At 40.5% G+C, this 21,649-nt stretch overlaps 2 protein-coding genes across 5 annotated transcripts; both read right to left on the bottom strand.

Moving 5' to 3' along the window:
* Window positions 1–1,144: 1,144 nt before the first annotated feature.
* Window positions 1,145–9,077, bottom strand: LOC128815605 (acyl-coenzyme A synthetase ACSM4, mitochondrial-like). The gene is made up of 13 exons (XM_053992435.1): window positions 8,877–9,077; window positions 8,199–8,409; window positions 7,593–7,800; window positions 7,333–7,476; window positions 6,930–7,086; window positions 6,211–6,290; window positions 5,294–5,417; window positions 4,712–4,792; window positions 4,499–4,600; window positions 4,018–4,145; window positions 3,210–3,309; window positions 2,264–2,383; window positions 1,145–1,454 (listed from the first exon to the last, which is right to left on the bottom strand). The coding sequence occupies exons 1-13, from the start codon at window positions 9,075–9,077 to the stop codon at window positions 1,368–1,370; spliced, it is 1,743 nt and encodes a 580-aa protein (XP_053848410.1). The 3' UTR covers window positions 1,145–1,367.
* A 1,038-nt stretch (window positions 9,078–10,115) lies between these two features.
* Window positions 10,116–21,635, bottom strand: LOC128815335 (acyl-coenzyme A synthetase ACSM4, mitochondrial-like). Of its 4 annotated transcripts, none has more exons than XM_053992007.1 (14): window positions 21,239–21,635; window positions 17,918–18,183; window positions 16,942–17,152; window positions 16,286–16,493; window positions 15,738–15,881; window positions 15,168–15,324; window positions 14,628–14,707; window positions 13,821–13,944; window positions 13,006–13,086; window positions 12,779–12,880; window positions 11,751–11,878; window positions 11,552–11,651; window positions 10,820–10,939; window positions 10,116–10,412 (listed from the first exon to the last, which is right to left on the bottom strand). In XM_053992007.1, exons 2-14 carry the CDS (start codon window positions 18,116–18,118, stop codon window positions 10,326–10,328), a joined length of 1,743 nt encoding a protein of 580 aa, XP_053847982.1. In that variant the 5' UTR covers window positions 18,119–18,183; window positions 21,239–21,635; the 3' UTR covers window positions 10,116–10,325. The 4 variants fall into 4 exon arrangements, with proteins under 4 accessions (XP_053847982.1, XP_053847983.1, XP_053847984.1 ...); XM_053992008.1 differs by having other exon boundaries at window positions 21,305–21,635; XM_053992009.1 differs by lacking the exons at window positions 10,116–10,412; window positions 10,820–10,939; window positions 11,552–11,651; ... (2 more) ...; window positions 13,006–13,086; window positions 14,628–14,707 and having other exon boundaries at window positions 13,873–13,944.
* Between the last annotated feature and the right edge of the window lie 14 nt (window positions 21,636–21,649).

The raw sequence follows: 21,649 nt of genomic DNA, 5'->3' as shown, positions 1-21,649 counted from the left end.
AAACTTGGCAAATTACCCCTTCTCTTACTGATCTTTTCAATAACAAACCCTTTTCAAACAGATAAGCTTATGTACATTTCATTTATAAATTCATTTTTTATTCTTACAGGATGACTAGACCTAGATCAAGTATTAGCAGGAGAGTTGGTTTTATATCAATAATCTGAAATCCTTTTGAATAACTAAACCCAAACTCATCTAAAGGCTGCTCTTCTTTTCATTAAAGCTTAATGCCAACTTTTGGTATTGTGGGAAAGGAGATGAAGCTGTAGGTCACTTATAAAATGCTCTTGCTCAATGGACTAGCTAAAATAACTCATGCAAAGTCACAAAAATCACAGTCCAGAAAATCTGAAGGACAAAGTTCCAAACCCATTCTGGAAATGTATTAAGCATTTCAAGACATAAAACTAAATATTAACTTTCTTACTAATGCAAGCATAGCAATTTTATGTGCCAAATGCATACAAAAACAAAATATTTATATACACCCTATATGTGTATATGTGCAACATTAAGCACATACTGTGAATTTCTATAACTTACTAATTTCTCATTATGCACAACAACATCATCTGTTAAAAGATTATTTCTCACATACTGAACATAATCTCAATTCCAATTTCATTTACCTCAGAGAGGTTTTTGAAGCAAAAGATGGGATCTTATGTTCATATCTATTTCAGAATACTTCCAGCCTTGCATTGAGAATTCCACTCCTGGCTAGTGCTTGGAAAATACAAGACACTTTTAAAAGAAAGGATACGTACACATGGTTCTCATCCTACTAGGAAAAATGTGGATTTTGAACCTATCCAATAAAACTGCTAATCTGTAACAATGCATTTTTAGGACTTTTACTGCCACTTTTACTGCCACTATCCAGTGGCACCAGAAAAGACCTCTTCATAATGTTGTATTTTTGGAACCCATATAGTGACCATACCAGTCACCATGTCCTTTCCATAAGCTTTGGATGTCAGGGTAAACTCTCAGGAAATAGTGAATCAGAATATATTTGACGTAAAATACCTTTTCAAATGTGGGCATTATATTTTTTTGTTATCTCTCAAGAATAACATCAAATAGAAGCTGGGCTGCAAGAGAGATGGTGAGGAAGCCTCAAAGGGAAAGGCTATTGAAATTGTCTACTGAAAATTTTATTTTTCACCCAGAATAATACAATTCACTCAGGTATTGACATTGGAAACTCTGCAAGCAGGCACAAATATCACATCTTGATGTTACCTGTAGTTTTTTGATGCTCAGGCACTTAACAAAAAGAGATCAGAATAATGGCAGCTATAGTAGTGAAATGTACATAGTGCTAATGGAATGAAAGAAGTTTTGTTAAATTCCAAACAATGCTATATCCGTCCCCACTCTTTGTCTCTTAATTCATTCCTCTTGATCTTCCCAGTGACTGTCTTTGGCAGCTCTTTGACAAATTCCACCTAGATAAAATAAAGAGAGAAAGCAATGCAGCGTGTTCTACAGAGTTGGTGTTCCAAGACTCTCCAAGCATATGTGGAAAACTGAGAGGACTCCCATCAGTAAGAACTGCCTGCCTCAAATCCAAGCCAAACCAAAGAGCACATTGTGGCACTTGTGAAACCACCTCTGGGCTGCCTAGATGGCCAAACATCTGTACAGCTGCCTCTCAGCTGACCAAATGGAGTACAGTAGAAGGGCAAATGCCTAATGGTGCCAAAGGTCAGAGATGAATGACAAAAAGAAGAAAGAAAAGGATGGTACAGCCCCAAGGTCTTTAATGGTTCTTAGTTCTGTGAGTTCTGCTCAAGTTAGCTAAGGCATTGCAGTAGCTCTTTCCCTGTGGTGCTGGATTACTAAGAAACACCAAGTGTATCCTCTTGGTCTTGTGTCTGTTTATTAGTTGTGATGATCAGTAGATAAAAACTTAATCAGATTCAGTCATGTGCTACCCTAAAGGCACTGGCAAATGCTTGTTTGAAGGTGAAATACAAAAAAGAGAATTGTGATTGTGAGTCTGACTTAGAACATGGAGATCTAACTGGGATATACAAGACCTAGAAAACTTTGAGAAGTTTAAACAAGTACTTTATGCAAATTCATTAAAAACAATCTAAACTAATGTTATTTAGGAAAGGTCTTCTGGAGCCAGTGGTGTAGATGAATCTTTACTGCTGGTTCTTTCAAATGAATCATGAAAATCTAAATAGTAATTCTCCTGAGCTATAGGGAAGGGTGCCCTGTTTTAAAGTTTCTCCTCAGAAATGTTTACCTTTCTAGGGTATTTATATGGAGCAGTAGTTTTCTTGACATGATCCTGCAAGTCACGAATTAAGCTTTTCAGGTCAGTGGATGAAAAGGTTGGGGACAGAACCACAAATGCTTTCACGACCTGTAAGGTAAAATTAACAAAAGTGATCTGATACCATCTGCTTTTTAAGGGCTGATGTGCAGTTACCAGTGAGCAGTGCTGCTCAGAGTCACAACAGTCATGAGGAACAGAGAAACAGCACATGATAAGAAATGATTGTGCCCAGCTTCTGCATGGGTATGTGCAGAAGCTAAAGTGTAAAGGACAGTTTTTGTGCCCTCATTATAAATAAGAGCCTTTTGCCTTCTCAGCAGCAGCCAAGAGGATGGAGCAATAAAACATGTCTCTGTGGAGATCTCTCTGAAGCTAAGGGACATTTTATTTCTCTCTGAAGTTCACTGAGGACAGTAAGCACTGTTATCCTGGCACAGGATTGTGCATTCACCACACCTGCAGCCCATGTCTAATGCTTGGGCAATTGCAGTAGAACTTTGGCTACACCAAGAGTCATAAATGACAATTTAAGTATAGACAAATGCTTAAGAACAAGGGCAAAGTAAACATCACAGTAGTGTTCTCCACAGAGAAGACCTTGGGATGAAAAGAAACTCAGAAGAGCAAATGCACGTAAATGTGAAGGGATTTTGCTTGTCAACCCCACTAGGATTATCCATGATGGGAGTAGATGGGGTGCTTAGGGACATGGTGTATTTGTGGACCTGACAGTGCTGGGTTTATGGTTGAACTCAATGATCTCAGAGGTATTTTCCAACCTAAACAATTCCATGATTCTAAGATGACATTATTGCCGTAGAGCTGTAAGTTTTTCAGTAAAGTAGAAATTCCTTGATATCATTATATATTTGGACAAATGCATTGCTTTCCCCCCTCCATTCAGCCTGGTTACCTCTCCTCTGAGGGGGTCTGGGCTGCTGACAACAGCTGTTTCTACCACAGCTGGGTGCTCTATCAGGGCACTCTCTACTTCAAATGGCCCAATGCGATACCTAGGTAAGGAAAAATAAATATGAGGCTTGGCTCTTATTTTTTGTCTGGAAAAACCAGTACCAAGTGTTTTTAAATTTTCATGTTGAAGAAAAAAAAAACCAAAACCAAACAAAGCCAGAACAAATCAATAACCAACTATAGAAGTTTTAGACAAAATGGAACAGCTGGCTGGGTTAGAAGTAGGAGCATTTCATAGTGGTCTTTGTGGCAGAGGACTGCTGGGGCTGTGGATACTTCTCCATCTGTCCTCTCTCCTTGAGGCTCTTAGGCTGGAGCTCCATCCCACCCTGTAGCTGGGGTCTGCAGCAGCAGCCTGTGCCACATTTTGGAATCACATCATACAATATCAAGTTCTTTCCTTTCAACATTTTAAAAATAAATTGTTTCAAAAGCTCTTTGAATCCAATAGAGGTTCCTTCAGTTTTAGTAAAAAAATCAACTAGATAAACATCCCTCCTTTGCCAACTGAAGTCTTCATTCTTTGTTGAAATACACGAGATATTGCAGAGGAAATGGATCCAGTATCATCACAGAGATGATACTGTGGGTCTGTGAAAAGCTGATAACAACAGCAAGCACTCCAAAGTCAAGAGGTCAATACATTCCTGTCACAGGACTATGATGCCAGAAGCTCACATGTAAGAATACACAACACAACATGTGAGAATATACAATGGCAGATTTAGAATGGGTGTGTGCAGACTAACCCTGAAGAAATGATGATGTCATCGTTTCTGCCAATAAACTGGAAATATCCCTCTTCATCCATAGTCCCTCTGTCTCCAGTGACATAAAAATCCCCACGTTCACTTTCTGCAGTTTTCTTAGGGTTATCCTTAAAGTGGTTTACAAGCAGTAGTTTAGATTTTGAGCACGCATTAGCTATACATTATGCTATAACACACATAATATCAAATGCACTGGAACTTAATTTTTCAGTCAAGGATGTACTGATATTGCTATAAAATACAATAAAATAGGTTTAAAATAATTTATATTCTTTAAGAAAACATTTAACTTGATCCTATATGATTTTCATTCCTTTTCTAACATGATCAATTCAAATAAACAAATGACTTTGGTAATAAATAATAAAATGGTGAAAAATGTCCAGCCTTTAGGACTATGCAATTGGAGAGCTTTTGGGGAGATTGGTAGTGGTGGTGAGGAATAAAATAAGGTTCTTACTAAATATTCAGAGAAAAAACCAAGTGGCCTTATAGGTTTGCTTCTGATAGCAATTTCCCCCTGCTGTCCTGGAGGCAGAATATTGGCATTTTTGTCTATGATCTAGAATGAAAAACAATTCTTATTTTAGTCCGATGGAAAAACAAACTCCAAACACAAATACAACTAAACAAAAAATCCCCCATGACAGAATCTAAAGAGCAGTCAACAAACCTGAACATCATAAAGGGGAGCTGCTTTCCCCATTGATCCAGGTTTAATCTTCATTCCTTTAAAAACAGAGCAGATTACTCCCTGTAAAAATCAAAATCAAACCAAAGCTTTACAAAAGAAAATGGCTACATTCACACTTAATTCATTAAATGTAGTTTCTAGACCAGTTCCAAAGTAAGGAATTAAGATTCATAGGATCCTATATGTCAGTGCTGTATGGTACCAATAAGCAAAATCATAAAACTCCCTGAAAGAATCCTTTTCCATTGTCTGTGAAGAATTCATGTCCTCTGCTAACCAGTCTTCTTCCCTTAGATTCAAACCCTGCCCTCTTGACTGACACTGTTACTTGGAATTAGCTTAAGGACATTTGTGGAAATATTACAGCATGTTCCCTCCCAAACCCTCATGTTTCTGGCAGGTTCTGTGAGGAGAGCCATCAGAGGGAGTTCTTTCAGAGGTTACCAGGGAAGGGAATTACTGAAACACTCACAGAAATGTGAAGGAGGAAACAGACAAAGCAAACCTTACAGCAAAAAGCAATTCCAAAGATTTAATAGGCTATTGTCCCTACAGATGTACCATCTCAGTCTGGCCATACACTTCATGGATGTCCAGCCCAGTCTGGCTCTTCCACTGCTCCATGACTTCTGGGTTGAGTGGTTCCCCTCCACTCACGCAGTACTTCAGCTTCATGAATTTGTATCTTCACAGGGAGTTAAAAACAAGAAAGGCAATACTTAAATCTAGAGGGGGAGACCAGGAGCACGCAAGGGTGAACACCAAGGGAGAGCTGTTTATTGGGAGAGTTAGTGCCACAAAGTGGGGACATCAGAGGGGTCCTGATCCTTCTGCTCCTGATACAAGGATATCACTCTGTGCTCAACACTCTACATAAGCAGCAGTCAGAGTTAAGCATGTGAAAAATAAAATTTTTGCTGAAGTCAGCTGGGATTATAAATAACCAAATACTGATCTGCTGAGCCAGGGCCCTGATTGCTGACCCTCTGCAACAGGCCAAGCAAGAAAGTTCAAGAGGGAATGAAGGAACAATGACAGGCAGTGAGAACTGGAACAGGGGGTGAGGTACAACTGCCACAACCAATAATTCCCTCTCAGTTATGCTGACATGCACTTTCTAGGATGAAGTCCTTCCCAAAGTCTGGACAATTAATACGGTAGACAAAAATTATGACAAAGTATTTAACAGACTCTCAGTTTCATACTCACAAGTACAGTAGCATAAGTCTCAAACTTCTAAGGAAAAACATCAAGTTTCTCTGATGAAAAAACTCAGCAAAAATCAAATTTTGCGTGATGGTCTTCTCGTGAAGGATATTTTAAACTAAATTATTACCCTCTTTTGGCTCAAGCAATTATATATAGGAGATGACTGAGTTTAGTTAAGGTAACATTACTAAATATTTTTTTTTTCGTACTTGGACAGGTAATAATAATAATAATAATAATAAACATTACTAAATACTTTTTTTACGTACTTGGACAGATCATTTTGCACCAGCATGCGGAACAGTGTTGGAGCACCAACCAGGGCATCAATTGGGAATCTGCAGAGAGTCTAGAGGGTTAAACAATAAGAAGGACATGTGAAGCTCAGACAAAAATCTGCCTTTGGAATGTACAGTAAACAGGTGACACAGGAAGGAGAAGTACATTTGTCTCCTGTGTAAAAGCACCACATCCTCTGTTGGGTGAGGAACCCTCCTGCAGTTGGTGCAATATGCAGAGATTGTAGATTTTGATTGTAGATTGTAGATTACAAAAATCCCCATGCTAATACATCTACCTGACACCAGGACCCCACAGTTTGGGGCATGGCCAGAATAGTTCCTCCTCTGTCTACATCACAGGGGGGTGTTCATTTTCATCTTGGCTGGTGTGGGCACAGAAACACTTCATTTCTGCATTAAACCCACTGATACTATTTCCACGGTCACTAGAGTGAATGGCAGGCATTTAATGCTGCTTTTGGAAGATTTTTTTCACGTGCTTACCAGCTATGAGTTAAATGTATGAATGGATTGCATGTTTGTTCCCTTCTGTATACATTAAAAATGAAAGTAGGGCTTTACACAGCAAATACAATATCTTAAACATGACTATAAACACAACCCTCATGAAATCTGTGGATGCTGTCAAGAATTGGTCTTGGCATGCTTTCTGCAGACGAATACATTTCCATGAGTTTTTCCCTTACGTTCAGGATGACTTCTGAGTCGGTCTGTGGTAGGTTATGTATAAAGATGCATGATCCGAAAACCCAAGGATCAAAAAAAGATGCTATTGAAGTTAGTATCCATCCTGTGTCTGCAGTGTTCCATATCATGTGAGAGGGAGTTAAATCCAACCAGTACCTGATAGGAAAAAAATAAAATAAAGGATAACAAAATATACCCAGAAAGAGGGTAAGAGATATTAATTGGAAGACTGAGACACTGGGGTGATCCTAGTCCCTGCAATTTGATGGGGTTTTTACTCTGATTTCAAAGGGAGAAAGGCTGGGGATGTACATTGGTATTTCTTATTCAGTAATTTTTTACAATAGCTCTACTATGCAGCTTCAATTATCTTATGTTCAACCAGGCTTAACTCTTTCATACCTTTCACTTAAAAGGGGTCTGAAACCAAGACTACCCTGGGAATGTTGAGTCATCTTTGGAGAGCCTGTAGTTCCACTGGTAAAGAAGATAATCATTGGGTCTTGAATCCTTGTTTTGATGCAGGAATGGTCAGCAGATTGGTTTCTGTAAAAAAAGAGAATGTAATTATAACTTCAATGGTTGTAGTTGATATAAATGAGCACTTGTGGGAACAGGTCTGCTTTGTCTTCGTGTCTGCAGCGGCACTCAGTCACACTCACAGGTACAGCTCAGTGAAGTTCAGCCATCCCTCCCTGCTGCCTTTGGACACCATTAGCTTGGTTTTCAGGAGCTGGCACTGGGATGCCGCCGAGTCCACTGCAGGAGCCAGTTTGTCAGTGGTAATGATGCACTTAGCCTTTGATGCCTGGAGTCGGTACAGTATGTCTTTGGCAGATAATTGGGACGTTCCTGGGATTATGACAATTCCTGGATGAGAGATAAAGTTCATTTATGTTGGCATTTTCTTCTATGTCTGATTCTTTTCTAAGAACCTAAGCTATTAAATATTCCCAAACTGATCTCTGATACGGATTTGCCCTGGTGTTCCCCAGCCAAACAGTTAGATTAGATTAATGCAGATGTCTGTGCTCTTCTGTCAGAAATGAAATGTGGGCCTGCCTGGTGACTTCCATGGCTCTTCCCTGCCTTCTGGCATCTTCTTGCCCATTGCATGAGCTACCTTTCCTATGGCCCCCAGTGAAAACCCTTCAGGACTGCCTGGCAGCTAGTCCACTCACTGGATTATTACACTATTTTCCCTTGATAAACCATATCCATTGTTGATCCTCTCAGCCAATTTGCAATGACCATTTGACCTCACTGACCTGCTCGCATACAAGCCACCTTGACCAGCCACCATTCTGGAATTCGTGGTAGGATCAGGATAAGCCTGTCTCCCTTCTGCAGTCCACATTCTTTAGTCAGAACATTGGCCACTTTCCGAGACAGGAACCCCAGCTCCTCAAAGCTCCACTTCACTTCTTCTCCTTCGCCATTTATCCACCAGAAAGCAGGGTTTGATGGTCTCTTTCCAGCCTACAAAACATAGGCATTCAAACATAAAAGATTTTCTTCTGAAAGACCATGGAATAATAATGCACAGACATCTGTAAATTATGGAAGATCTGAGTATTTGACAGCTGGCATATAAGCTACCTTTTTTTTTTTTTTTTTTTTTGGTCCTTAAAAGATTGAGATTTGCTATTAATCAAGCTCAGTTATTCCCAAAAGATTCTCCTTTTCTGAAGCTGAAATGTTTACCAGCCTAATTGTCTCCAGACCCAAGTCCTAGTCTGGATCCTATTTCAGTTTAAACCTTTTACTGTGCATTAATGCTCCTACAAAATAACAATAAATAAAGCTAGAAAGAATGAACTTTTGTATAATTTCCTAATGCAAATTTGGTTTGGCAACTGATTGCTTTTATAAAGAAAAAACCCCACCTTATTCCAAATGAAATTTAAAATTAAAGTATTTCATTGGCACAACAGAAGATCACCTACCTTTTCAATCTCAGACCATTTATCCAGTACATCACTTGCAAAGTTAAAGTACTTTGGTATTTCCTGTTTGCCCTGTCTGATGGACTCATACTGGGAATATACATCAGAGGAAAGCAGCCTGGGATGTCCATGGAAAGTCCTATTAGGAGGCTTCAGAGTCCACAAGAGTTTTAGATTCTGTAACTTCAACAGCAGCTTCATAGCAGAAGACTATGTGTCTAGATGCTGTAGACTATATAAGAAAATTGCAGAATTGTTGCTATGAATCCTGCAATAACAAAAAACCAAAAACCAAACCAGCAAAAAAAAGAAAAATAGTATTGAGATTATCCAAAGATAATCCAGTTATGAATTAATGAGTTCTTCATTAAAGTCACTTAGGCTAGTCAGAGCCAGATTGATGATTTTAACATGCTAATTAAATGTTAAGTTCCCTATCTTCCTTTCTTGTATTTTTAATTTTAAAATTAATTGCCCACAACTCTCCATAGTAAAACACAACATCAGATGATATTGTTTACATTAGAAGAATGTTCCTGCATCATGCATTCAGTACCTGATTCTCTATTCCTTTTTCTTTTCTGCTTGTTTCCAAACTAGTTCCATCAACAATCTCACTTCTTTAGCCTCAGCAGTTGCTGACTGATTCATCCATTCACCACATCAACACCAAGAACCTTCACTTTGTGATGTAGCCCCTGAGTTTGATAGAGACTTTTCTACTCATTTTCCTCACCTGTCTGCTGTGGACAGGAGAGATCAGGAGCTGCTGGGGGAGATCCTCTTCATTCATTTCACTCACCTGTTAGGACATGTTTCCCATATGAGGCACTGTAAGGATCAGCTGTTCCCTGGAGATGTGAAACCTGGAAACTCCTTCATAAAGGTTTTGGAGTGAAACTCTTCTGATTTTATTGCTCACTTCTTCTGGAGTAACGAGAACAGAATGTGGCACAAAACAGACAAAGCAGCAGAACTCTTTCTGTGGAGTAACGTTTTTCTTGTAATCATTTACACCATTGTTACTTGTGCATAATTTGCACCTTAACCTAACGCATTTTGGGTCTTCTTTTGCCTCAACTTTAACCATTTCAGTACATCACAAATTCATCATGATGAAGAGAAGCATTAAAAAGAATTTTTTTTTCTTTCCACTCTGAAAGAATTTGAGAATGTTACAGTGGTAGTTATTGACAAGAATATGTTCATGTGCTGCTGATATCCACCACAGGACAAAGATTATTTTTATAAATTTCTCTTTTATTTGTATGTATCTAAGAGTTGTAGTTACACTTTGTTTGAGTGTTTTCCAGTTTTTCTTCAACAGTTTGTTTTTTGCAATGTTTCCACGTGTTCTGGGTCATAAACATGTGCCATGTTTGATATGTTATGGTTGGTACAGGTAATGAAGTATTTCTCTCCTTGTTTTCCAGATCACTCTTGCTATTTTTATACTTTTGCCCACTCTTTGCTCCTCAGAACATTTCTCTGGATTTTCCCAGTAACTGTCTTTGGCAGATCCTGAACAAACTCCACCTGAAAGGCAAAAATACGTCCTGGTTAAATTCCCAGCTGAAGGAAAGACAGACTTTCATTATAGCTGGGGATAAAAGGATGGGAAGCTGCACAGCCAGGGCAGGGATGGTGAAAGGCTGATTGAATGCCTTGCCCATTTGAGCTGCAGTGAAAACTCCAGGAATCCATGAAGAAAGACTGGGCCCTCATAAAGTAAAATTTCACGACCATTGCCTCCCTCTGGGTCCATTCTAGCACACACAGCCAACCCAAGGCTACAGCTGCCACAGACCCTGTCATCGACTTCTATTTTATCTAACTCTGGTTGGAGTGTTTGTCAGAAAGCTGTTGAAAAAGAGCTGAGGCAGGACAAAAATTGCTCAGTTTCTGGTACAATGAGGGAACCTGTCTTTTTGGGCTGTACTTACCTTCCTTGGATACTTGTAAGGTGCAGTCACCTTCTTGACATGTTGTTGAAGCTCATGAATTAATTTTTCTGGATCATGTGATGCAAAAGCAGGAGCTAAAACAATGAAGGCTTTGACCACCTGTGCCACAAAAACGAAGGGGTTGCATTAACTTCCAGAGGTGGCAATAAGGGAACACATATGTTGTGAAAAGTGAGTGACAAAACTCAGAATGCCAAAATGTGAGTTTTTTCTTTAATTTCCCTTTTCATTAGCTGTTTGCTATCAACTGCTGCACTATGAAGGACTCATTCTGCAGCAGAGGATTTTTTCCATATTTCCAGCTTTTTTTTTCCTTAATGTTATATCCTAATAAAGCTGAAGACCTTGACTCTGTTGCCCAAAGAAATGTTACAAATGTAGAAAATATGAAAAAAATTAAACACTCTGGATGTCATTGCTACAGTGCACTAGGTGATAAAACAAGAAATAATCAAAATTTCTTTGCTTAGATAAAAACATGTCTTTATTAGTCTGAAAAGCCAAATTATTTTTCCACATGAAAACCTGCAAACAAAAATAATTCTGATATTGTGGTATCTGTCAAGACATGTATTTTAAAAATGTTTATGCCCACCTAATTTCAAAAATATGCAACATATTGAATTCCAAGGAAACCTAGTACACATAAGGAAGTTGATACTTAGAAGAAAGGGTATTTATTTTACTTTTTTTTTTCCTATTTTGTTTTACCTCCCCTCGCACTGGGTCAGGACTGCTGACAACAGCCACCTCTGAGACTGCTGGGTGCTCAATCAATGCACTCTCCACTTCAAATGGGCCAATGCGATACCTGGGGAGCACAAAGACAGCTCAGCCCAGCAGCATGGACCAGCCCTTTGCTCTTTCCAGGCTGCATTTCATGAAGCAAATCTAAAAGGAAATGTCTTACCCAGCAGAGTTAATGATATCATCAGCTCTTCCAACAAACCAGACATATCCCTCTTCATCCATAACGCCTCTGTCCCCAGTGACATAAAAATCTCCACGCACAGTGGCAGCAGTTTTCTCAGGATTATCCTGGCAACAATCAAACATTTCAGAAAAGGTATCTGATTATTAGTGAATTGTAATGCATTTCCTTAGCAGTGATGCAAAGAATGATAGAAATAATTTTTTCAGTTGTTCACAAAATGAGTGTGTTTCATATTTTCAACTAAAAAACCCAGAGCCATGTTAATTAGCAGTTTGATGCCTGAAGCATGTGACAGGCACTACACACTAAAGAGTGTATATAGAGGTTTCCGTTCTAGAGAGAAAAGGTCATGCTCTATCAAAATGCTCTCCATCATAGCAAATGTGTAACCCACAAAAATGTGTAACCCACTCTGTTCAGAGAAATGATTTATCATTGCCGAGGGTTGCCACAAATAACCTCCTGTCAAAAGAAACTTTTTACCCTTAACTGACAGGAACAAAACTCAAATGAGGTCACCTGCAGGAAAAATTTCATGGGACCTCTACATCCAGTGTAACCTCTTGGTTACACAGGAATGTGTAACCTTGGTTACACATTTTGACAACAGAAGACAGAGTGAAAACCAGATGTTATGGTATTGAACTTGTAGACGTTTCTTATCCCCCAGCAAGAAAACACATTTTACAAGTTGTTCTTTGAGGATGCTACAAATATCCAAATATTATGGTGGTTCAGAAAAGGATAAAAAACATAGATAGTTCCCCCAAAGCTTATTCATTATGACAGTTCAGTTGCAGGGGAGAAAAAGTTTGCCTGAGTCTACTGTTTTCTTAAGAATGTCCTGCACATCAGCATCACCACACACTGATCAGGCTCAAAGTCCTCAAGTAACCCAGTGAGACTTTCTGAGGATCCTGCATGGAATTCTGCTCCTGGCAGACCTTTGCCCTGGGTCTCTCCTGAGTCTCCCAGCAGACACAGGCACAGCAGGTCAGGCTCACCAAGTACTCGGAGAACAGACAGAAGGGTCGTGTGGGTTGCACTCGGACAGCAATGGTGCCCTCTTCTCCTGTGGGCACAACAGCCCCGTGGTCATCTACAATCTGCAGAAAGGACAGACACAGCAGGGGTGCTTTGATCAGCTCAGAGGAACATCTGCTGCAGCTCAGTGCAGGGCACAGGAGGGACACAGCACTGCCTCACTGTTCTACCCACAACTGCCACATACCTGCACATCATAAGGGGGAACAGCTTTTCCCAAAGAGCCAGGTTTAATTTTCATTCCTTTCATATTGGCACAGATTGCCACCTGCAGAAGAGATTTTTTTTTTTAAGATTTTTTAAAAATTGTTGCAACATCTTGTAAATTTTATTATTATTTTCATTTGGCATCTTTCCACGACTTTGTTGTGACAAGGGCTGAATCAGGACCAAAGCACTGTGATTTTTTGAGAACATCAGAGAGGGGTTGAGAGGCATTTCAGATCAGACCTGTGTGAGATTTGTTTTGTTGAGTCTGAGCCAGTGGATTGTCCTGCAAACACTTGACTTCTATTTTGCAGGACAGCAGATTATTATTACAGATCTTATTTCAATACTGTGACAATTAGTTTGGGAACATTTCAAGGGCAAAATGAGAGAAAGCCTGAGATCTGGCTCTTAATAGTTTTGTTAATGTTCACTTACAGAGAAGTCTGGGATGTGAGCTGGTTTAATATTTGCCATTAAAATCTCAGACAGGCCAAATTGATAGCTGGAGCAAATTATGTTTTCAGGGTTTTTTGAAGTAAAGAGGACAAAGGGATCTCCTACAACTTATTTGATTGGAAGTGTCTCTGGCATGGTTTTTGCAGGGGTCTAAACCATTAGAATATGCAACTTGCTGATTCTGGAACTGTAAAATCATAATCATACAAAGTTGTTTTTTTTTTTTTTTTAATCATGTAAGTGATTCTCACTTTTTCCATTGATTTATCAAGGACATTGTGGCTCTCGTATTCTTACCTTTGAATGGGTATAGTACAAGAATTATTGCAAACGTACTGTTTCGGTCTGGCCATAACCTTCATGGATATCCACCCCTGTCTGGATCTTCCACTTTGCCAGCACTTCAGGATTGAGTGCTTCCCCTCCAGTTACACAGTGCTTCAGACTTGGGAACTTGTAGCTTGAGAGGCAAATGAAATAATTCCCTTAATTCCTAAAAGGAGCAGTGAGCAACCTTAACTAAACAGACTTCCTCAGCTTTCCAAGTACACCTAAGGCTGAAGGAAAGGCTGAATAGGAAGACAGAGCCTGAGCTCTCTGCTAAAGCTGGGTTGGCTTTTGGCAGGATGAAAGACCTATGTGACAAGAATGAGTACCTTACCAAAGATGTGAAAACGCCTTGCAAACCACTTCTCACAAGCTGGGTATTTTACAGAGTAACAAACCAGCAAGAACAGCTGCCAAATAACTCTCAGCATCTGGAACTCCTCTAACTGTTCCCTTCATTCTCAAACATGTGAGAACAACTCCACTGTACTCCAGTAACATCCTGATCCAATGCTGCCTAAAACATTGACTTAAATTGAACGGTGAAGCCTACGTTCAGAGGAAGTGACACCTTAAAAAAATCTCCTTTGTTTCCTCTGAGCTGTCTGTTCAAAGACCCAGTCCTGAAGCCCAAGTAGCCTATGGTGTGGCTAATTCTTCTCACATTTGAAAACTGAGAGCCTTCTTTACTGAGAGCAATTTACTTTGCTAATTAGGTTTCCTTGAACTGAAAAAGAGAATTAAGGAAGCTAAGGAACTAACCATGCAGAGCTGTCCCAGCATTATACCCCAGCCTCCCTCCCCTCCCTGCTGTACCTGCTCACATCATGTTGGACCAGCATGCGGAAGGCGGTGGGAGCCGTGCAGAAGGTGGTGATGGGATACCTTGAGAGAGTCTAGAAAAATAGGAAGCTATTGTGCTGAAAAGAAAGTGTAATGCTAGGTCTGACCTTGTGAATGTGCAGGTGATTAACAGAATTGACATGCTCAAATGTCTGCAAGATCAAAACCCTAAAAATGCTGTACCAGGCGGTCCAACTCCTGCAGAAAATAAGGAACTTTCTGTCCAACAGAAGTCACTCATGTAAATGAAGGACCAGTGAGAGCAGTAGTTCCAAATAAAGGGGTTTTTTGGGGTTTTCCAAGGTGTCTGTGTCCCAGGCTCAACCCTAATTGGTGATAGGGAACTATACCACAGCTTTTCCAGTATTATTCTTGGGAAAGTCAGGGTTTCTGCCCCACACAAGAGGCCAATGTTGAGGAGAATCATCCAGCTGAATGGTTTTGAATAACACCTGGGAAGAGGAATAGGCATTCTGGTACCTTTGGATTACTTGAGATGTGGGGATTACTTACCTCTGCAATAACTTCTGGTTGAAACTGTGGCATATTGTGTACAAAGACACAGGATCCACAGATCCATGGTGAAAAAACACTGCCATAGGCCGATTTTGCCCAGCCAGTATCAGAAGTATTCCATATTACATCTGAAGGAGTCAAGTTCAACCAATACCTGATGAAAAAGCAAAGATGAAAAAAAACTTTCACGGAAAGCAAATCAGTACCAAGCCACAGATTTAACTTTTAAGATGTAATGAAATGGCCCAAGGTTGCTTTGGTTCTCAGGGAAGGTTGACCCAACATGAGAGCAGTTGACTTCCTTTGGTGTGGTTGTAGGGACGCTTTCCTTATTGCTCCTCTGCTTTCAGCCCTGCAAGTGACACAACTCTGCACATGATGAGCTCAACTGGGCCTTCAAGAAGCTTTTAATTACAAGGGTTTTACCATGAGAAGGGAAAGATGAAGAAGGTGCAAATCCTACAGTCATGAAATGCCTACACTTAGTGCAATGTTATGGTCTCGTGTTCAGTTTAATGCTGATCACAGCACTTAATCAGGACCCTGGGAGGAACTGCAAGGTAATACCTGCCACTGATTGCAAATCCAATGCCGTAACTGCTGTGGGAATGCAGCACCATTTTTGGGAAGCCCGTAGTTCCGCTGGTAAAATACACAAGCATTGGGTCTTGACTCCTTGTCTTGACACATTTATGCTCAGCAGATGCAACCCTTCAGAAAAAATTATGTATTCCAGTCACTACACGCAGTTTTCCACTAGGGAAGCAGTATTTTTAATGTTTAGGAGTTCAACAGGAAAGCTGCTCCAAATTATATGATCTTACTAAATCCATTATATACCACAGGGAAAATTTAGAAAACACATTTTGCCTGTCACGTACATTCTGAATCACAAGGCTGAGGAGCAAGAAGAAGCTGAAGGACCTGAACTTGGGTCCCAGAATCTGGGTTGCATGAATCTGTACTTAATGCAGCGTAATTACCATGCTGCAAGTTGACAGAGAAACATAACTCATTTGTATTTTGAAAATTACCCCCACAACTCAGCAATGTCACCTGACTGATACAGCCCCCTTCACCTCAAAGAACTGGAAAGAAAAGAGCTGGATACTCACGCAAGGAGTTCTTTGAGGTTCAGCCACCCATCCCTGCTCCCTTGGCCTACAATGAGTTTACTTTTCAGGAACTGGCTGCCAGGCAGGACAGATTCCACTGCAGGTGCCAGAGTGTCATTGGTAACAATGCACTTGGCCTTTGAAGCCTGGAGTCGGTATGAGATGTCTTTGGCTGTTAATTGAGATGTTCCTGGAATAAGGACAATTCCTGGAAGAAAGCAAGAAGCAATTGAGAGAACTCAGCATTTCCCAAAAATACTTGATTATGTCTCTCTGTTGATGCTGACTTTATCCGTCATGGATGTTTATCCGTTTAAAAGCAGAGCAAAATAGATATATTGAATTATTAATGACACTAATTATATAAGTTCTTCCATTATAAATTCAGCTCCCTTCCAAAGTATGTGGTCAAGTCTGGCCTTAGGCTGCAGCCATTCAGCCCTCACTGGCTTCCCCTGAGGATGCTGTTTGACTGGACCATGTCTGTCCCTGTGCTTCCTGTGCGGGTGCTGCCAATTCTCCTTCTAGGCAAAAGATCACTTGTAGAGGTCACAACAGAATATTCCTGTTTGCATTTTCTTCACCCCAATCTCATACATGGCTTGTAGGCTCGATTTGCTTTCTGTCTGCACCCAACAAGTCAGTGAGTCACTCACCTGCTCGCATGCAGGCCACATTCAGGAGCCACCACTCAGGAACACGAGGCAGAACTGCCACAACTCTGTCTCCTCTCTGCAAACCACAGGCCTCAGAAAGGACATTGGCTGCCTTCCTGGACAGAGAGCCCAGCTCCTCAAAGCTCCACTTCACCTCCTCTCCCTCATCGTTGACCCACCAAAAAGCTGGATTTGTTGGTTTTCTTCCATCCTACAACACATGAGAAGACATTAAAATAAGAAAGACCTTAGAAGTTTTCACTTCAATACAAAATATCTCTAAACTAAGCAAATCATCCCTGGCAATCACTCTCTTAGGGTGACACCTGTGTTTCTGATAAATAAAATAAAATAGTGCTTTCCACTCTGCAGCCAATACTGCCCAGTACCCTTGAGGAAAACAGATTTGTATCATTTGAGAATTGTTCCACTGTGTCCTAGTTTTGGCTGGAATAGAGTCAATTTTCTTGCTCTATCCTGGTAAAGTGCTGTGGTTTATGAATTTAGGATCAGTGTAGTGTTGATAACACACTGATATTTTAGTTGTTGCTAAGCAGTGCTTACTGTAAATCAAGGACTTTCCAGTTTCCCACGCTCCACCAACAAAGAGGCGCACAAAAATCTGGGAGAGATCATAGACAGGACAGCTGACCTGAACTGCCTGAAGGGATATTCCACATCACAGGAGGTCCTGCTCAGTTTATAACCTGGGAGGAAGTTTGTTGGGAGGTGTTTGGAGATCGGCTGGGCATCAATCAGTGGGCAGTGAGCTACTACTGCTACTAATATTATTATTATATTTCAATTCTTTAACTGTTTCTTCCTCAACCCCTAGGTTTTACCTTTTTTTTTCTCCTGATTCTCCTCCCCATCCCACTGGATGTGTGTGTGTGAGATCCAGGGGCTCTGTGGTTCTTAGTTGACAGCTGGGGTTAAATTACAATTCAATGTCTATAAAAGAAAAGACAAATACTACCTTTTCCAGTCGTGCCCACTCATCTAAAACATCACTTGCAAAGTTGAAATATTCTGGCAGTTCCTTTTTACCCTGGTTTATAGATTCATAATGGGAAATAATCTGAGATGTAAGAAGCCTGTTGTTTCCATGGAATGTTCTGGAAGGTGACCTGAGAATCCACAAACACTGAGGAATCCAGGATTTAATAAAAGTTCTCATGATAAATGATGTTTTATCAGACGGTGAGGGGAAGGAATCAGGTGTACACCTAAGGAATCAGTCACCTGGAATGAAAAAAAATAAATTTAAGCCAATCCAGTTATTGGATGCTCTCCCATGTATGATGTTGGATAAATGAACGCAAACCAGCCTGAACAAATAGGTTGTTTATACACATCCTCATTTTGTGTCATGTAACCTGTATTTTTTTGATATGAATATTTAACATAATGGTATACAGAAGGAATAAGCACAGCCATCTTGAGGTTAATAAAATTAGCAGAGTTGTTGCTATGAATCCTGCAACAAAAACAACTGTGGAATCCCATCCAGCTGGGATAAATGGTGGTTTAACCTCAGCAACATATGCAGGGGGCATTAATCTGAGGCCATGGGAAACATAACACTGAAAAAAGGACACCGAGCCAGATCATGGCAAGAAGAGTGGGGTCATGAGAGTCAATACGTTAATAGAACTATCCTATATTTGGTCAGGTTTCTGGTTCTTGTTCTCAGCTGGTTTGGTACCTTTTACAAATAAGGTCATGTTCTGAGTTCGTGTTCCTGACTGGATCCTTGCCCTCAGAAGAACCCGATACCTTGTGGTGTTCGCCACGCCCCTCCCCCATCCTTGGATCTTGCCCCTGGAGTCTGCAGTTTCTATGTCTGTTATTTTGCTATTCAAGTATTTCTTTTTCAGGCAAAACCATCATTCCCATCCCTTATTTTGCCAGTTACCCCAACCAAGCTGAACTAAGGGTCACAGCAAGTGAAGACTGCAATAACTGGCGCCCGAACAGGGACTTCACATTGAGGGATCTTCTTTGGTTCTATTTGGCTGGGTTTTGGCCAATCAGTAGGACCTTTTTTTTTTTCTCTGCTGTGGATTAAATTGGCAGGACTGACATGGTTACAAGCAACCCTTGGAGTTGGCTCAGATATTTTGGATGCCTGCCTGAAAAAGCTGGTAAGTGGAGAATAGAGATACTTATTCCTGCTGTTCCTACCCCAGCCAGGTGGGCACACCCACTTAATCCCAATTATTATGGGAATAAGACTGTCAAGACTAGACAGCAACATATACGATAGCTTTAAATTTTTCTTAGCAGTCCATAGAAGAAGGGCCCAAAATCGTGAGGTAAAAAACCTCCTAAAATGAGTGTTTCAGAACTTTCCAGCGACTGCAGCCAGTAGCGCCTCGCCAGGCTCTGTCACTGCCAGGGCCTCGTGCTCGCCCGCCCGCCGGGCGCTGCCTCAGCCCAGCCGCTTCTGCCTCGCCAGCTGCAGCCCGTGGGACAGGCCCACCCCCGCACAGCGCTGCAGAAAACAGCACTGACTGTGGAATTTTCTCTGCGGGATTTTGGGATTTTGTGGGTATCACGCTTTATGACCTAGCTACCAAGGGGGACCCTCTCGTGGCATGGCTGCTGCCTGCTTTCTGTGTGATTCTCAAAATGCTCTAAGCCAAAGAGCACCGACTCCCAGCGCTCAGCCCCTCCCCGGCCTTGCTGGTGTGGCAGGAATCCGGGGGGTCCAGGGACACTCCACCACGCAGGATCCCTTCCCAAACCGAGACTGCTTTTAACCCCTCTAACCCTGGGGACAGAACTCAAGGGTGGAACCTGTCCCAGACACAGGAAGCAGTGCAAATCTCAACCCCTGCCCCCTTCCCCATCACAGAGGAAAAGATACAGCCAAACATCACCCTAGAAATATTTGGGACTTAAAATTCTCCCTCAGACTGCTACAAACTATTAATTGGGTTAAGCCTTAGTTAAATATCATTAATGAAGATTTAGTCCTGCTGTTTGTTTTACATTCCTTTTTAATTTGGTAACTGATTCTGCTTATTTTACAGGTATCGTTGAGAGCTGAAAATTCCTTCCTAGAGAGAGTTACTAATGATCAGTTATACCCCTTGCTTAAAACTTTAAATTTTATTCTTTCTCAGAAACAGCATCCCTGTTTTGTCATGCATATACGTTCTCATTCTTCTTTGCCAAGATTCCTAACAGACGGTAATAAAGAAACTAACATGCATTGTCATTACATGCCCTGACTGCCAGAAATATTCTCTGCTGTCTGTTGAGGCAGGAGTAAATCCTAGAGGGCTTCACAGTTTACAAATTTGGCAGAGCAATGCTACCCATTATGCATATTTTGGTCACTTTAAATGTATACATGTTTCCAGAGACACTTTCTCAGGAGCAATCTTTGCCTCTGCTCACATAGGTGAAACAGCAAAAGATGTTATTAAACATTTCCTACAAGCACTTTCAACTCTAGGCATCCCACAAGAAATAAAAACCGATCATGGGCCTGCCTATGTCTTTTACCCTTTGTCTCATTCTTCAGTTGTAACTGTTTATCCTCACATCTTTGCTGCACGGATCTCAGCATTGGTCAAATCTTACTCCTCAAGAAAAGTTACTTATTTAACATTGGAACTATTGCCTTATTCCTTACTAGAACCTTATACAGTAATATTTAATCTGCCTATCAGGCAAATGAGTTCAAATACCCAGAGCTTAACACAACATAATCTTTTCAGTGATGTCTGCTAGCATAAACAATCTGGATGCAGATTTTTCCCCCAAAGAGATATTTTGTCAAAAGCAAAAGAAATTCATGGTGTTCTCCATAATCCTTGGACATTGTGGCAGAGAAACACTGACAAGTTGTAAACAATCCTTAATCACTTAGGAAGATGTTTCTCCTTTCTTAGTCTGCTATAATTCTCTAATTTAGCTGTAACTTGCATATTTCAGAGCATTACAATGACAAAAATCTACATAATAGCCTATGAGAGAAAGAGGAGGGACATAATATTTAGGAATATTTAGGGAAATTATATTCAAGACTGACATTTAAAGTTTGGGATTCCCGAGTGCCCTACAACAATGTCTGCCAAGAAGACTGTGTGAACCTTCAAGTTCTTAGCATTTTCTCACCTGCAAATGCACAGGTGAAAATGAAGACAGAAAACTGAGGAAAAGACCCAGTAATGGCAAAGTTCTCAGAATGAGAAGTGAGAATCAAAAATGATTATTCCTTATTTAATACCATTTGCTGTGCTCAGTGATCATCAGCACGAGTTCAGATAAATAACATTTTCCTCACCTGTCTGCTGTGGACAGGAGAGATCAGGAGCTGCTGGGGGAGATCCTCTTCATTCATTTCACTCACCTGTTAGGACATGTTTCCCATATGAGGCACTGTAAGGATCAGCTGTTCCCTGGAGATGTGAAACCTGGAAACTCCTTCATAAAGGTTTTGGAGTGAAACTCTTCTGACTTTATTGCTCACTTCTTCTGGAGTAACGAGAACAGAATGTGGCACAAAACAGACAAAGCAGCAGAACTCTTTCTGTGGAGTAACTTTTTTCTTGTAATCATTTACACCATTGTTAATTGTGCATAATTTGCACCTTAACCTAACGCACTTTTTCCTACAGTTTAACCATTTCAGTACATCACAAATTCATCATGATGAAGAGAAGCATTAAAAAGAAATGCATTTTTCCTTTCACTC

This window comes from Vidua macroura, chromosome 16 (assembly GCF_024509145.1).
Source record: "Vidua macroura isolate BioBank_ID:100142 chromosome 16, ASM2450914v1, whole genome shotgun sequence".
Taxonomy (NCBI): Eukaryota; Metazoa; Chordata; class Aves; order Passeriformes; family Viduidae; genus Vidua; species Vidua macroura.
Note: the sequence above shows the minus strand (reverse complement) of the source record. Positions and strands in the feature narration are given on the sequence as shown.